The sequence below is a fragment of the Protopterus annectens genome, chromosome 8.part0, assembly GCF_019279795.1.
Source record: "Protopterus annectens isolate FY-2018-M chromosome 8.part0, PAN1.0, whole genome shotgun sequence".
In the NCBI taxonomy this organism is placed as follows: domain Eukaryota; kingdom Metazoa; phylum Chordata; order Ceratodontiformes; family Protopteridae; genus Protopterus; species Protopterus annectens.
In genome coordinates, this window is record NC_056741.1 from 787,387,328 (window position 1) to 787,402,046 (window position 14,719).

General features: G+C 43.3%; 1 protein-coding gene across 1 annotated transcript in view; it reads right to left on the reverse strand.

Moving 5' to 3' along the window:
• LOC122808346 (calcium-binding mitochondrial carrier protein SCaMC-1-like) overlaps positions 1-14,719 on the reverse strand; it is a 771,574-nt gene that overhangs the window by 133,492 nt on the left and 623,363 nt on the right. Inside the window, exons 8-9 of the mRNA XM_044079312.1 lie at positions 8,334-8,339; positions 5,617-5,619 (exon numbers count right to left, since the gene is read on the reverse strand). Of these exons, the coding sequence (XP_043935247.1) occupies positions 5,617-5,619; positions 8,334-8,339 (9 nt within the window). The remainder of the gene's footprint in view (positions 1-5,616; positions 5,620-8,333; positions 8,340-14,719) is intronic.

Consider the following 14,719-nt stretch of genomic DNA (forward strand, 5'->3'; position numbering starts at 1 on the left):
TCTCCAACAAGCAGGCTATAAATCAAGAAACTGTGACACTGACTACACATGCAGAAGTTATAATACTACAACTGTAAGAAGTGAGCTCTTCTTTGGTAACCTCTAGGCCTACATGCCACGAACATTAGGACCAATCGGCATGTGGAAATTCTTCATGCAGTTGCTCTTCCCCCTCACTCTCATGATGCTGCTTGATTTCTAACACTCCAATTCATTTTGGTGCTCTTTTCTGTACCCGTGATGCATAGTACAGGTAAACCAAAAGTAAGGAGATGACTTTCGCCACCTAAGTGCTGGCCAGTGCCGGCTAAATGCTGGGGAGGGTGGAGTTGATACCAGTGGAATGGCTGTATGGGGTACATTATTGAAGATAGACACACTTCTTACGGATGTAGCATTATGCAAGTACACAGCTTAACCTAATAAGCGATCCATCTTCAGTAACCTTTAGGACAAATTCTCCAGCTAGATACTTGGGTGGACAGAATTAGCTAGCTATCCATTTGACTACAGCAGCTTCAAGTAAACAGCATGCCCTGGAAACAATATCTAGTTTGTAGTGTTTGGCAAAAGTATAAGCCAGGAAGGTGCTGCATATACATCATCCACTGCAGTGTTTCTACAAGCATGGACAAAACAGCTACAAGCCCTGGTTGAGTAGATGTGGGTAGCAGAGGTAGGTAATGCCGCATTGAAATATAACAAAATTGTATTCAGTTTGAAATCCCTGTACATAAGATGATTTGGGGTACCTGGAGACCTTCCTCTAGTGTGTGAAATATGTAAATCAGTCCATTTTATTGTATTGTTAGTATTGCTAATGTAAATCTTAAAATTCTGTGGATATAGGTTCATAGATTAGTACTAAGCCAACTGCCCTTGTGAGCCAATTATCCCTTGTGAGAATCAAACCCTGCACCTTGTACTTGCAAGGCAAACACCTTAACCATTAGGCCACTATCCATGCAGTGAAGGACATATTCCCATTTATACTGATAACTTGGGGAAGAACACTTGCTAGTTAAACTGGTCAATATCTGTCTGCTGCCACCTTCTGCATTAATGATGCATTTGTCCCAAGTGTCCCTCTATCCTTATGAAATTTCACGTAACGGAGGTAACATGAATACAGCTCAGGCCTCTTGGGCCTACTAAAAGGCAAAAAGCTTTCAGCTAGCTGGACCAAAGAATATGAACTAACAGCCCAGGAGGAGGATTGGGCTAAGTTACTGCCCCTGCCAAGGCTGAGGCAGGCTGCATCTGTTAAACTTGGCATTTTGCGGCTCCCATGAACAGACACGGTCTTAGAGGTCTTGAGTCATGAGCAACATGGGGACTTGGACCTCAGTGCTATTGCTTAGAACACCTTCATGAAAAAATGGTCCTAAGTAATTTGCCTTCCTCTTCCAAAATCGCAATGCAAGCCTCTGCTGCCAAAGTGTCTTGGGCTGTTGAAGGATATTACATAACAGATTTTAAACTTAATAAATCACTCTTCTGATGTATCTGTAGTAAAAAATACATATTTTTGAATAAGAAAGACCACTGTGAAACCCTTTTCACTTGACTTTTTACCACTTCCTCTTGACCTTCCATCTATCCCCTCTTACTTGCTTTTCCACACACTGCTGGCCAAAACCTGCATTTAAGTATTGGCATTCTGTTTATTCTTTCATTTCCTTCCCTGAACTCTCTTATTTATTCTTCTGCTTACTGCTCTGGATACAGACAGGCATTTTTGTCTATCCTTTTCCCATCTCAACTGTTACTACACTGCAAATAAAATTAACCGTAGACTTTACTATTCAAAGTTGTGTTTTGTAATGGAGGTTTTACTTGCTGTATCCTAAGTGATGTTTTTACAGGCTATATCACACACCCTGGTTAGGCCTGCATTTGTTTATCAGCACCCTACCCTAGTAAACAAACTAAAGCCCGTCTTCAGCAAAGGTTCATGTCTGTACCATGGAGATAGCTGTCATTCGTATATGCTCCTGAAATTCCAACTTGAGTACTGTCCTTATTCTAGGTTAGGATAAGGCATTAAGGCTATGAAAACCCTCCCACACAGAATCTTTACAGGATGAAGCAGACACTAACGACCACTTCACAAACAATTTCAGTTTCCTGAAGGCCCATTTGAATGGGGATACAAAGGGCTTTTGTCCAGTGTTGGGTGGTATTGAATGAGAGACCATGTGGCCCGAGAGACAGTGCTTTAAGTATAAGATGAATGTTCAGTTTATCTTTATGCATTCACCAGGTTGTATGACTGAAACCTTGGCAAATTAGCATTGTGGTTTGCACTGAGACAAAAATTACATCAGATGTGCCCGTCTCTGGCTGTGATGCGTCAAACATGGGCACTCCTTAAACAAGGGCTTACCATTTTGTGCAGGAACACAGGCTCCATGGTTTGTATACTGATTTGGATTAGGAAAGAAATCAGTGAAAGCTGCAAAATAGCAAAGGAAAAGTGAGGAAAAAGTTAGAAACAGAGTTTCCTGATGTATGGTGAAAAGCTAAATAAATGCCAAGGAGGGATTGAATTGAGAAAAAAGAAACATAAAAATGAGCAAAACTACTGGAAGAGACATTTTATGACTGAATAGGACCTATAGCAAAGAAGAAATGGAGAGAAGGGAGACAAGCGACGCTAAGGAATCAAGGGGAAGGAGCAAGTGTCTGAAGTTCCCAGTGCCGAGCAATCCTAATGCCTTTGGGATAAAGAATAACTAACTTTTGGTGAGTGGGTTGGTCCCACTAGGCAAGGCCTATTTCACAGGAAATAGGAGGCTGTAGCCATGTGGACTACGGAAAACCGGATCAGGGATTGAGAGAGACAAGTTTTACATTTTCTCAAGGCTTTGCACGGTTTTGCAGCAATACACAAGCTAATTACACAGCTAAAGCAAGAAAGACAGTACTTTAGATCGGCAATGATTTCTAAATAGGCTGGTACTACATAAAATACAGACATCCAAAAACAGACAAAGCAGCACAAGGTACAAGATATACAGTACTCATGCTACAGCTTGTGCAAATCTTGCAAGAGCTAAAATGTTACTTTATACACTACTGCACATCTGAATAAAGCAACAAACTGTAGTATATGAATAGGCAATAACTGCACATGCTAGGATTTCCCTTGGTAGGTTAGCACAACGAGGCACACAAATATATTTCGCTACACAGCACTTGCAAACTACAGTGCTATGGTGACCACAGACAAAAAAAAAAAAAGGAAATAAAAGTTCCATAACACCCTTGTCAAATTTCCACTAGTCAGCAAGAATATCACCGAATAGAGGCTGCTGGCATACTGGAACTAACCTGGTCAGCAAAGTGTTAACTAAATAAAAACAAAAACAAATACATGGACATTTGTCAGATGCAGGAAAGGGTTGCATAGCAAAGTATAAAGAAAAGGGAGAAGGTAGCAAAGACACAGTGTGTGTACAGGCTGGAGGGAAGGCAGGGCATAGACTAACTGATTAAAGCCCCATTTTCTACATATACGGAAAATAGAAAAGAGGAAGGTGATAAGAAAGTAGGGAAAAGGAAATGAATGGTAGGTCAAGTGTGGAAGGGCAAATGCATACAAAACAGCAGCACAGAAATTCAGGGTGTACTTCCAAACATTATGGCTGGGAAACATGAGGGAGAAAGGCAGAGGGTGCATTAACGTTGATTAAGAGGGATGGAATTCAGAATATGTATGCAGCTAGACAAAACAGGCAAGGAGAATGTAAATCACAAGCAGTGTAGTTATGACTGATGTCATATCACGAGGAACAGTAGTGGGCACCATCACCAGATGGTGAATCAGGGATGCAAACACTCAGAACTGAATAGCCCCAGGAACAAAGGAGAACATGTGCATCCAGAAAGAAAACAGAAGGAAGGACCCCACTGGTCAGTAGGGCAACCGGAACACAGGACAAGAACAAGGACAGAGGGGGAATGAGGGAGGGACTAAATACTACATCAGTGAAGAGAGACATCTACTGTTACGGTAAGATTTTACATAAAGGTACTATTGTCCTTCCATATTACTGTTGCAGTATTCTTCACCTAAGGGAGAGCATACGAGCTTAAGAGGAAGCCTGGGAGAAGGACGCCACAGAAGAGCCCTCTACAGACCCATGCAGGACAGCCCTGGAAAAACCTGGCTGTGGAAATAACATCCAACTTGCAATGTTTAACGAAAGCATGAATGGATCAAGTAGCAGCCTTAAGGATAGAACTGGTATCCAAACCCTTGAAAAATGTAGCAGAGGATGCAACTGCCCTAGTAGAATGCACCTTTACAGAAGAGGAAAGATTTTCCACGAAAACAAAGGAAAATGGCCTTAGAAATCCAAGAGGAGATGATTTGCTTACAGACAGCCAAACCCCCTTTAGTCCTGGGATGAAAAGAAACAAAAAGCTGCTCAGATTTGTGAAAACATTAGTTTTACCCAAATAGCAGCTGTCTATGCAAATCCAAGGTGTGAAGAACCTTCTTACTGGCAGACAGAAAAGGAAAAATGTAAGGAGGAGGAACAGACTAAGGGAGAACTACTCAATAACCACCGTGGGCGTAACAGTAGGATTAGTAAGAGGAAATGCACTTTCTCTATGAAAAACTAAAAAAGGAGGAATACCCATGATAGCTTGAAGTTCAGACACTGTCTTGGTGGAAGTAAGAGCCAAAAGAACAGTCGTCCAGATACAATGTGAGGAAGCCGAAAGAAGCAGGCTCAAAAGGAGCCTGGTCAGTTTTTCAAGTACAAAACTGAGGTCCCAAGAAGGCCTGACATGAAAGACGTCCAGGAAATTGCTTGACCTCAAACCTAGATGCCAGAGAAGGATTCAAGGGCAGACTAGCAGAAATTGCTGACAGATGAGCTTTAACTGAAGAATATGCCAAACCAGCATGGAGCAGATCACACACAGATGAGAACCATAGGAATCTCCACAAATCCTGATGGCAAGAGAGGCACCAGACAGAAAATGTTTTCCATTTGGATATATATGATTTTCTGGTAGTGGGTTTCCTGGCCTCCTGCACAACCCAGAGCATGTCCTCAGAAAAGAGGTGCCTAAAAGGGATCAGGATCAAAACCATATCACCCATAGTGTCATTTGAAGAGTGGACTAGTGAGGATGTTAAAGAGATCCCTTGTCTTGTGTGATGAGATCCACCTGGTGAGGTAATTTGTGGTGACTGCCCCTGGCCAAATGAGAAAGAAGGGGGAACCAATGTTGTCTGGGCCAAAAGGGAGTTACCAGTAAGATGTTGGATGAGTCCTGCTTAATATTGAGCAGAACTTGTGGTAACAGAGGAAGAGTACAGAAACATTCCCTTCACTTTCCAAGCCAGAGGACTTTGGAAACTCTGGACGACAATACAGGAAGTTGTCTATTCAGAGGTGAGGTGAAAAGATCAACTTGAACAACACCCCACCGATGGACAATGTCCAAGTACACTTCTCTATGAAGCATCCATTTGTGAGCTTGTGTTCTGAACCTGCTTAGAGAGTCTGCCATGAGGTTGTGCTCTGAAGGCATGTAAACTACTTAAAGAGTCACTTGATACTGACCTGAAGATCTAGTCTACAAAGGAGATATGATCTCGTAAACCCAGTCTCACCTGTTGACGTAACACAAAGCCTTACCCTTATCTTGGAGGGACTAAGTCAGCAGCAGCAGCCCAAAAAGGTTTTTATTATCCAGATGTGCATCCAAAAGCTTGGTCTTAATATCATCAGGTAAGGGCTGAAGACACAGCCAAGAATAATGCCTCATTAATGAGGCGAAGGCAGCAGCCCTGGAAGAGGCATCACCTGCATCATAACTGGATTTTATTGAGTAACGAGCAACCTGAGAAGTGGACCCAGCAGGAAATGGGCAGAACCCTTCCCATCAGAATCAGGAAGGTCAGACACCACCTTAGATGCTTGGGAAAGGAGGGCCAAAACATACCCGGTCATATCAGTCTAAATTAATGTCCCTAAAAGACAGTGTGGCAACAGTGTAAACTTTCTTGACCAACCTTTCCATAGCCCAGCTATCCTTATCAAAAAAGCAGCAGTGACTGACTCATGACAATGTTTATTTTATATACATCTGCACGTTACTATGGCCTCATTTAACAGTGCCTCAACATGCAAGTCATTATGCTTTCAGGTGCATATATTCTATGCAGCACAATTCAATGCACATAGCAAAACAAGGAACTATGAATCTCAACAAACTCGTGCAAGGCCATTTTCCATATAAGTGCATGCCTTACAGTAAGCAACCCAACTATTAACCCTGCATTGGCTAGGCCACTTGGGAAATTTCACATTTTTTTCAAGAAGTGCCAATGACAGACTATGACAAAACTGTTGGAAGAGACTGAGGGTGTCAGACATGCATGTCTGTGGAGTCAGGACACATGTTGGAGGATACCAGGAAGATGCAGAAGGCATGGTAATAACGTAAATGTGTAGGAAGAGAGCAGGAGACCTCAAGAAGTATTACAACTGACAGGGAATGCTGATGCTAATGTTATGAGAGAATTCCAGCACTAATGGAAAACTATACCATGATTACAGTTGGAGGTGGAATTTAAATTGGAATGGAAGGCTACAGCATCAGCTTTGTGGCTAGCTTAGTAGACGCCACTGGGAAACAGGCTACAGGCTCACCCAGAGGGACATATAACAGTACGTAAAAATATGTGTGTTTCTAGTACCAAAAAACGTGTAATGACCAAAATATCTGCAACAGCTGGCAAACGAGCCTGGTAAGACCTTTGTAATCAAAGAAAAGTATCTGGGTACAAATCCATATAATGAGTAAGTATTGTATGGTTTTACTGTGACACCAGGGAGACTGCCTTTTTGAAGGAAGCTTTTAAAGATAAAGTGCAAGCGTTGTTTTAACCATTTCCTTTTTGTTATAACTATGCCTTTATCTAGTAAAGTGGGCTCTCTTATTCAAAAATGTGTAGTTTTTGTTTTAGTTACTTCAGTGGACCTATATTTACTAAGTTTAATAAACTAGTGTTTCTGTTTATTGCATGGTGAGTAACTGTCTAATTACTTACATGACTATGTCAGACATGCATGTCTGTGGAGTTAGGACACATGTAGTGACCCTAGGTCAACTGGTACCCTAGGCAAAAGGGCTGCACGGCACCCCCCCACTGCATTACCTGGTGGCCCCCATCCTGGTCTACCTACATCAAATTAATACTGGAAAAGTGCCCCTGCTAGACCGGCGCCCTAGGCGGCCGCCTAGTTGGCCTATGCCTAAGGCCGGCTATGTGTTGGAGGATACCAGGAAGATGCAGGAGGCATGGTAATACCATAAATGTGTAGGAAGAGAGCAGGAGACCTCAAGAAGTATTACAACTGACAGGGAATGCTGATGCTAATGTTATGAGAGAATGCCAGCACTAATGGAAAACTCTGCCATCTTGATGATGCATTAGACTATAGAATCAGTTTGTAATGGGCTGACGTGTTCTGCAGTCAGCGGCAGATTTTATTACAAAGTAATTATAATGCAGCACAATCAGTAAAGTACAGTTTTGTACCTACCATAAACGTAGATGTTCGAGTGTTCACCCTGCTGCAGTCATCACACTTGGGTTATCCTGTCGTCAGGCGGTTCTGCAGTCGGCCGGAATTCCAAAGTCTTGGTCCGGCGTCAGTTGCTGTCTCCTCTTCCCTGACGTCAGTGCGCCAGGGGTATATATAATGCAACAGATGCCATTTTCTTCAGTTTTTCTTGCCCCAGATGTCAGGTGCCCCCAATAAGGTGGTCAGTAATTAGTACCAAATGGAGTAACCTCTGCACAAACACAAAATCCCTTCAGCTATAAGCAAATACAGCAGTAAGGTATTGAAGAGATTTATCCTGTAGATCAGAGGGGATGGAGGGAGGGTAACCTGGACTGCAGCAGGGTGAACACTCGAACATCTACATTTATGGTAGGTACAAAACTGTACTATGTTCATCGTGTTACCCTGCTGCAGTCATCACACTTGGGTCGGGTTAGTGGAGGCTATAAGGCCCTGCAGAACTGCAGTGGCGAAGCCCGCCCTGGTCTTAGAGTAAAGAGGTAAGTGATCGTGTTTGGTAAAGGTGTGTACTGAACTCCAAGTTGCAGCTTCTAAAATCTCCTTGGTTGGAACCCCCCTGAGAAAGGCTGTAGAAGTAGCTGTTGCCCTGGTAGAGTGGGACCTAATGGTAGCAGGTACCGGTTTTCCATGATGGGTATTAGCAGAAACCTATGCAATGACCTATCCATTTAGAAATGGTTTGCTTTGATATAGCCTTCCCTTGAAAAGCTGTAGCATAGGATACAAAGAGCTGGTCAGATTTTCTGAAAGCCTTAGTTTTGTCCAAGTGGTAACGAAGTTGCCTGTGAATGTCCAAGGAATGCAGGAGTCTCTCACCTTTGTTCGGTGGATTTGGGAAGAAGGTGGGTAAGTGGATGGTCTGATTTAAAGCCACACTGGAAACCTTAGGCATAAAGGAAGGATTAGTTCGTAGAGAAACTCTGTCTTGATGAAAAATGAGGAAAGGTTCCACTGCCATTAGTGCTTGTAGCTCTGAGACTCTTCTAGCTGAAGTTATTGCTAGCAGCAGGGCAGTCTTCCATGACAGGAACTGAAGATCTGCAGAGAAAGCTGGTTCAAAGGGAGGTAGCATTAGTTTTTCCAGAACAAAATTGAGGTCCCATGTTGGTGTAGGAGCTCTCCTGGGTGGTCTAATGTTTTTTGCCCCTCTGAGGAACTGCCTTAGAAGAGGATGTGAAAATAAAGGTGGATCCGTGTTGTAGTGGGCTGAAATAGCTGAAGCATGGATTTTAATGGAGGAAAAAGAAAGTCCTTTGTGCAACATCTCCGTTAAATACTGTAGTATGTGAGGCATGAGAGGCTGAATTGTGTCTTGGCCTTTAGCTTTGTTCCAGGCACAAAACCTTTTCCATTTGTCCGAATAAGCCTTCCTGATGCTTGTCCTCCTGGCTTCCAGAATAACATCCAGAACTGCTTGGGAAAGAGGAGCTGGTTGGATGTTTAGTTGATTTGCCATGCAGCCAGATTTAAAGTTTTGAGCTGGCTGTGAAGAATCTGATTGTTTTGTTGTGTGAGCAAATGGGGAATTTGTGGCAATATCCATGGTGGGCTGTGGGCCATATTCCTCAACAGCAGGTACCAGTGCTGGCGTGGCCAGTCTGGGGCTATGAGAATCAGTCGTGGTCTCTCCTTTTTGACTTTCAGAAGAACCTTTGTGAGGAGAGGCAATGGAGGGAAGGCATATACTGTCAGGTTTTTCCAACTGAAAGAGAGTGCGTCCACTTTCCAAGCTTGATGGTGAAGTGTCCTTGTACAAAATTTTGTTAAGTTGATGGTTTTGAGGACTGGCAAACAGGTATATGTCTGGAAGGCCCCATTTTTGAGTTATCATTGCAAATATTTGTGGATCTAGTTTTCGCTCGTGGGGATCCTTGATGTTTCTGCTGAGGTCGTCTGCCAATGTGTTCTTCTGTCCTGGCAGGAATTGAGCTTGTAACTGAACTTGGTTAAGCCAGAGTTGTGTTCCATAAGATCATTGCTTGCCTGCATAGAGGGTAGAGGAATGTGTACCCCCTTGTTTGTTTATGTACCACATTACTGTGGTGTTGTCCGTCTTTATTGCAAGTTGTCCTGGATGTAATAGATCCTTGAAGGCTGTCAGAGCTTTCTGTACAGCTAGCATCTCTTTTTGATTTATGTGCAGATTCCTTAGATCTTCAGTCCATACGCCTTGAACGCATTGTCCTGCCATGTGTGCCCCCCAGGCGTAACCTGAAGCATCTGTTGTGATAGTTTGCCTGGCTGGGGGCAGGGTGAAAGGCTGACCCCTGTTGAGGTGACATGCCTGTGACCACCATAGAAATTCCTGTTGTAAGCAGGGAATGAGAGATCATTGTGTCCAAGCTGTGGCTGTGTTGAGACCATACGCTTTTTAGGTACCACTGTAATTTCCTCAAATGCAGCTTTGCAAATGGTATTATTAGTATGCAAGATGCCATGAAGCCAAAGGCCTGCAGAATTTTTCTTGCAGTTAATTGGGTCTTTGTTGCCATTGTTTTGAAATATTGAGTCAGCTGTCGTTGCTTGTCTGGCGTTAGATAAACCTTCTGGGCCGTTGTATTCAAGCTGGCACCCAGGAATGTCATTTTTTGTGAAGGTACTAGTTTTGACTTCTTTTCGTTTACTGTGTACCCCAGGCAGTTTAGTAGATGCTTTACAAAGGCCAGATGATGTAAGAGAATGTCTTTGCTTTCTGCTTGGATGAGGCAGTCGTCCAGGTATGGATATATTTGAATTCCTCTTTGTCTGCAGTATGCAATTACTGGTGCCAGGCATTTTGTGAAGACTCTGGGCGCAGTAGATAAGCCAAAGGGCAGTGCAGAGAATTGGTAATGGGTTGAACCTGCAATGAAACTGAGGTATCTTCTGCAACTTTGTCTGATAGGGACATGCAGGTATGCCTCCTTGAGGTCCAACGTTACTAGCCATGCTTCCTTGCCAAACATGGGAAATAGCTGCTGTAGTGTTAGCATCTTGAATTTGGGTACTTGTAAGTGTTTAGAATTGAAAGGTCCAGAATTGGTCTCCAGGCATTGTCCTTTCTGGGCACTAGAAAGAGTCTTGAGTAAAATCCTTGGCCTTGCTCTCGAGTAGGTACCAGTTGAATGGCTCTCATGTCCATGAGAGCTGTAATTTGCTTTTGTGCCTCTGCCCATTGATTTTGTGGCAGGTTTGGCATTCCTTTTTTCATTGGCAAGGTGTGAAAATGGAATTTATATCCTCGTAAAATTATGTCTAGGAACCATTTGTCCTTTGTGACAATGTGCCAGTTGTCTGCAAAAAGTGCGAGTTTTCCCCCCAAGGGGGCTGCCAAGAGAGTGTTGCTTGGCCAGATGAGGTGCAAGTCATTGAGTTTGCCTTCTGGTGGATTGGGACTTGTCTTCTCCTCCTTTCTGTGTTGTAGTGCCCCATTGGCGAGGTTTATACTGGGCTTGAGGTTGTCCTCTGCCCATTGGACGTCTGTATTTACCCCTCTGTGGTCTGTCAGTAGCTGGAAAGGACCAATTTTTTGTTGGCCAGTTTCTGCTGAAGCGAGGGGGTTGCACCTGTAGGAAATCTGACTGTCTGCATAGATTTTGCCTTATCCTCCATTTTCTTTAAGACTTCTTCTGCTTTAACTTCAAAAAGAACATCCTGCTGTAAGGCAGCATCTAGCAGTTTTGCTTTAACATGATCAGGCAGAGTTTGTTCCTTTAACCAAGCATGCCTACGTATAACAGACCCAGTGACAGCTGCTCTGCAGGAGGCCTCCAAAGAATCAAACCCACATTGTAAGGTATGTTTGCACACCTGTTCAGTGGCGTGCAACAGATCCTGTACTTTCAATTCAGATTGTTGAGGGAGAGTGGTTATTCTTTGCTTTAACTGAGAGATTAGGAATTGCTGATACTTAAGCATGTGAAATTGGCAATTCAGTGCCCTCATAGCTAGTGTGGCTGAGGTGTAAACCTTCCCCCCCCCCACCTGTCTAGTGCTAAGGTACAGGGTTTTTAGCCATAGAAGCCTTAGCCCCCTTGGGACCCTGGGAGATAGTCTCTGGGTCAGCTATAGGGCTTTTGTAAAGAAATTTGTGGGAATCAGGCACTCTATAGTATCTGTCAGGCTTAGCCGGAGCAGGAGGTAGAGAGTCTGGATTCAAACTGGATTCTAAGTCAACATCATCCACAATGTCCAAAACTGGTGGGATGGCAAGAGGTCTGTGTTGGGGGAGTAAAAGAAACTCTCTGAGCCTTTTCTTCGAGTCAGAGTAGTCCTGACCATCCCAGTGAAAATGTTCCCTCATAGTGTGTAAAGTTTCCCCAAAGGAGTAGTCTTCAGGAGAAGAAGCTGAGGGAACAGAGTCCTCAGCATCAGAGTCTTCATAAGGAGAGAAGGAGTGATCTTGGTCCTCAGAGGAGTCTGAAGAAATGGACACTTGTTCAGAGGATGCATAATCTTCCTCTTGTCTAGGCTTTTTGTCAGGAGGGGGCTGGGAACCCCTGATTAAAGAAATCAAATCTTCAGCCATTTTGAGCATCTGTTTCTTAGGCATGGGGCCTTGAACAGGAGACTGAAGAGCAGTCCTTTTAGATTTAGCAGGAGTCTTAGTCTTAGAAAACGTTTTAATGGTGAGAGTCTTCGGTCTGAAAACGCCTTCAGAAACCGATGGCATTTCTGTAGCACCGTCTTTTGCAGCAATGTCGTCGGAAGGGCCTGAAGTAAATGGCTGCGTCGGCCTGGTGCATTCTGCCAAAATTTCCGTAGCGGTCTCGGGTTCCAGATCTGCCATAGTCGGGGGCTGCGTCGGAGCCTCACTGAGGACCGGAGACCGGACCAGGCGAGGCCTCGGAATCTGGCTTAGGTCTGGGCTGTCTGTCCTTATCCTTGCGTTTTTTTGTGCACGCCGGTAGTCGGCTGCTCCGATGGCATGGAGTAGTTAAATTTCCTACCGAAGTAGTGTCGTGCAAAATCAAAGCATCTTTTAGTAGTACGCTTATTAAACCTAGCACAAAACTGACAAGAAGTGACGTTGTGGTCTGGGCCTAGGCAAGGTATGCAATAAGAATGAAAATCCTTATGAGGTATTTGCTTCCCACAAGAAATACAATTGTTAACTTTTTCTGACATTGGTCTGAGGAAAGAAAAGTTTCCCCAACGGGGTACTTAGCTTTATAGAAGACTTTGGTCTGAAATTCGAAAATCTCAGGAGTCAGCCGACCGGCACTTGCGAACTGCTTCTGCTTTGGGCACCGCGCAGCAAGAAAGACTGAAGAAAATGGCGTCGGTTGCATTATATATACCCCTGGCGCACTGACGTCAGGGAAGCGGTGACAGCAACCGACGCCGGACCAAGACTTTGGAATTCCGGCCGACTGCGGGACCGCCTGACGACAGGATAACCCAAGTGTGATGACTGCAGCAGGGTAACACGATGAACATCTCAGTTAGACTATAATTAGTAAATAAACACAATTATATTCAAGGGAAAGGTAACAAATGTAACAGGGAATGGTAACAAATGTAACAGGGAACAGGATAAGACTCTTAACAAGGTGTACAGTGTTCTTACAGTACAATATCAACGATATCACACTGTAGTAAACAGCTGGCTGTTATGGAATGATTGCTTTATGCATCTTCACAGGTATGCAAATTATTTCAAATGTTTTCTTTTCAGTATTAAGTCCTCACTCTACAGGAGGGCTGTCATTGAGGTGATCCACACATCCAAAGTTTTCTCCCTAATAATTCATTGGTAGACAATGATTTACAGTAAACTCTCAATTAACCGGAACTCAAGCAACCAGTATAAAAAAAAAAAAAAAAAAAAAAAAAAAAAAAAAAAAATACAGTACAGTACGAACAATTCAGTTTTTCATGTGTTGCATCCACTCTAATCTCTCACTGATCTCTCACACACACACTTCAGTTTTCATACATCTCTCAGATCTCACACACACTTTTGCTTCTGCTTTCATACATGCATTCACTCACTCTCCGATCTCACGCACACTCAACTTTCATACATCTCTCTGATCTTTTACACAGTTGCTTCTGCTTTCATACATGCATTCACTCACTCTCTCTCCGATCTCTCTCACATACACTTCAGCTTTCATACAGCTCTCCGATCTTTTACACAGTTGCTTCTGCTTTCATACATGCATTCTCTCCTCTCTCTCTCTCTATTCAAGTCATTCAATTCCAATCAACTAAGCATGACACTAAAAACCATTCTGCATGCCACGCTTTCTAGGGGAAATACAAGTTTAAAATATTACTATTCCAGCCAGGCTTTTAATTACTGTATTTCAATATTAAAATCAAATCAATACAGTGCTTATGGGTATGGTATAGTGTAGGGTACAGTATTTGTCGGATCTATTTTTAATAATAACGTTCAAGCAATCAGAAACTAAACTTATACGGCATCAACCAATCCCCATGGGTGCCGGTTAATAGAGTTTACTGCATTAGTTTAATATCTGTTTAATTACACTGTCTTTAAGCACTATACTCCTTACTATGAATCTTATCCTGTGCCATCTTACCTTTTCTGTTGACTCTTGGGTCTTCTTGCTAAGCAGAAGCCCACAACTGGCCTGATTTGCAGAGTTTGCACATCATCCCTAGCCGATGGATGTCTGAAGACCAATGTGTGGATGTCAGGGTAGAAAAAGGGTGTCCTGAGCTATCTTCAGGTCTTTCCAAGCAGTGAATGAGCAGTCTGATGCCTGAGTCTTCTCTGGCTGTCTGAGTTTAAATGAGGAGGGGGGAAAAAAACAGGAGGCATAGAGGGGATGACAAGTAGTCAGCAGACGGAGGGATTGGATGATGGGAGTATGTACTGCAACAGTGATCAACTCAAACATGTACAATTACAGTAAGTGGGACACAACTGTACCATGTTCTTTGCAGTCAATGTTGCACTACTGAATCTTGGGAGGACTTCCAAAGCTAAAAGTTGGGTGGTGGGTCATGTGTATGACTCTAGGAAATAAGATTTTGTGGGATGAGAGTAGCAAAACCTGCTCTAGCTCTGGAAATATTACCTAGGCCATACCGTTTTGTAAAGGTGTACACTGAGTTCCATGTGGCTGCCTCTAGGATGGCCAGGGTAG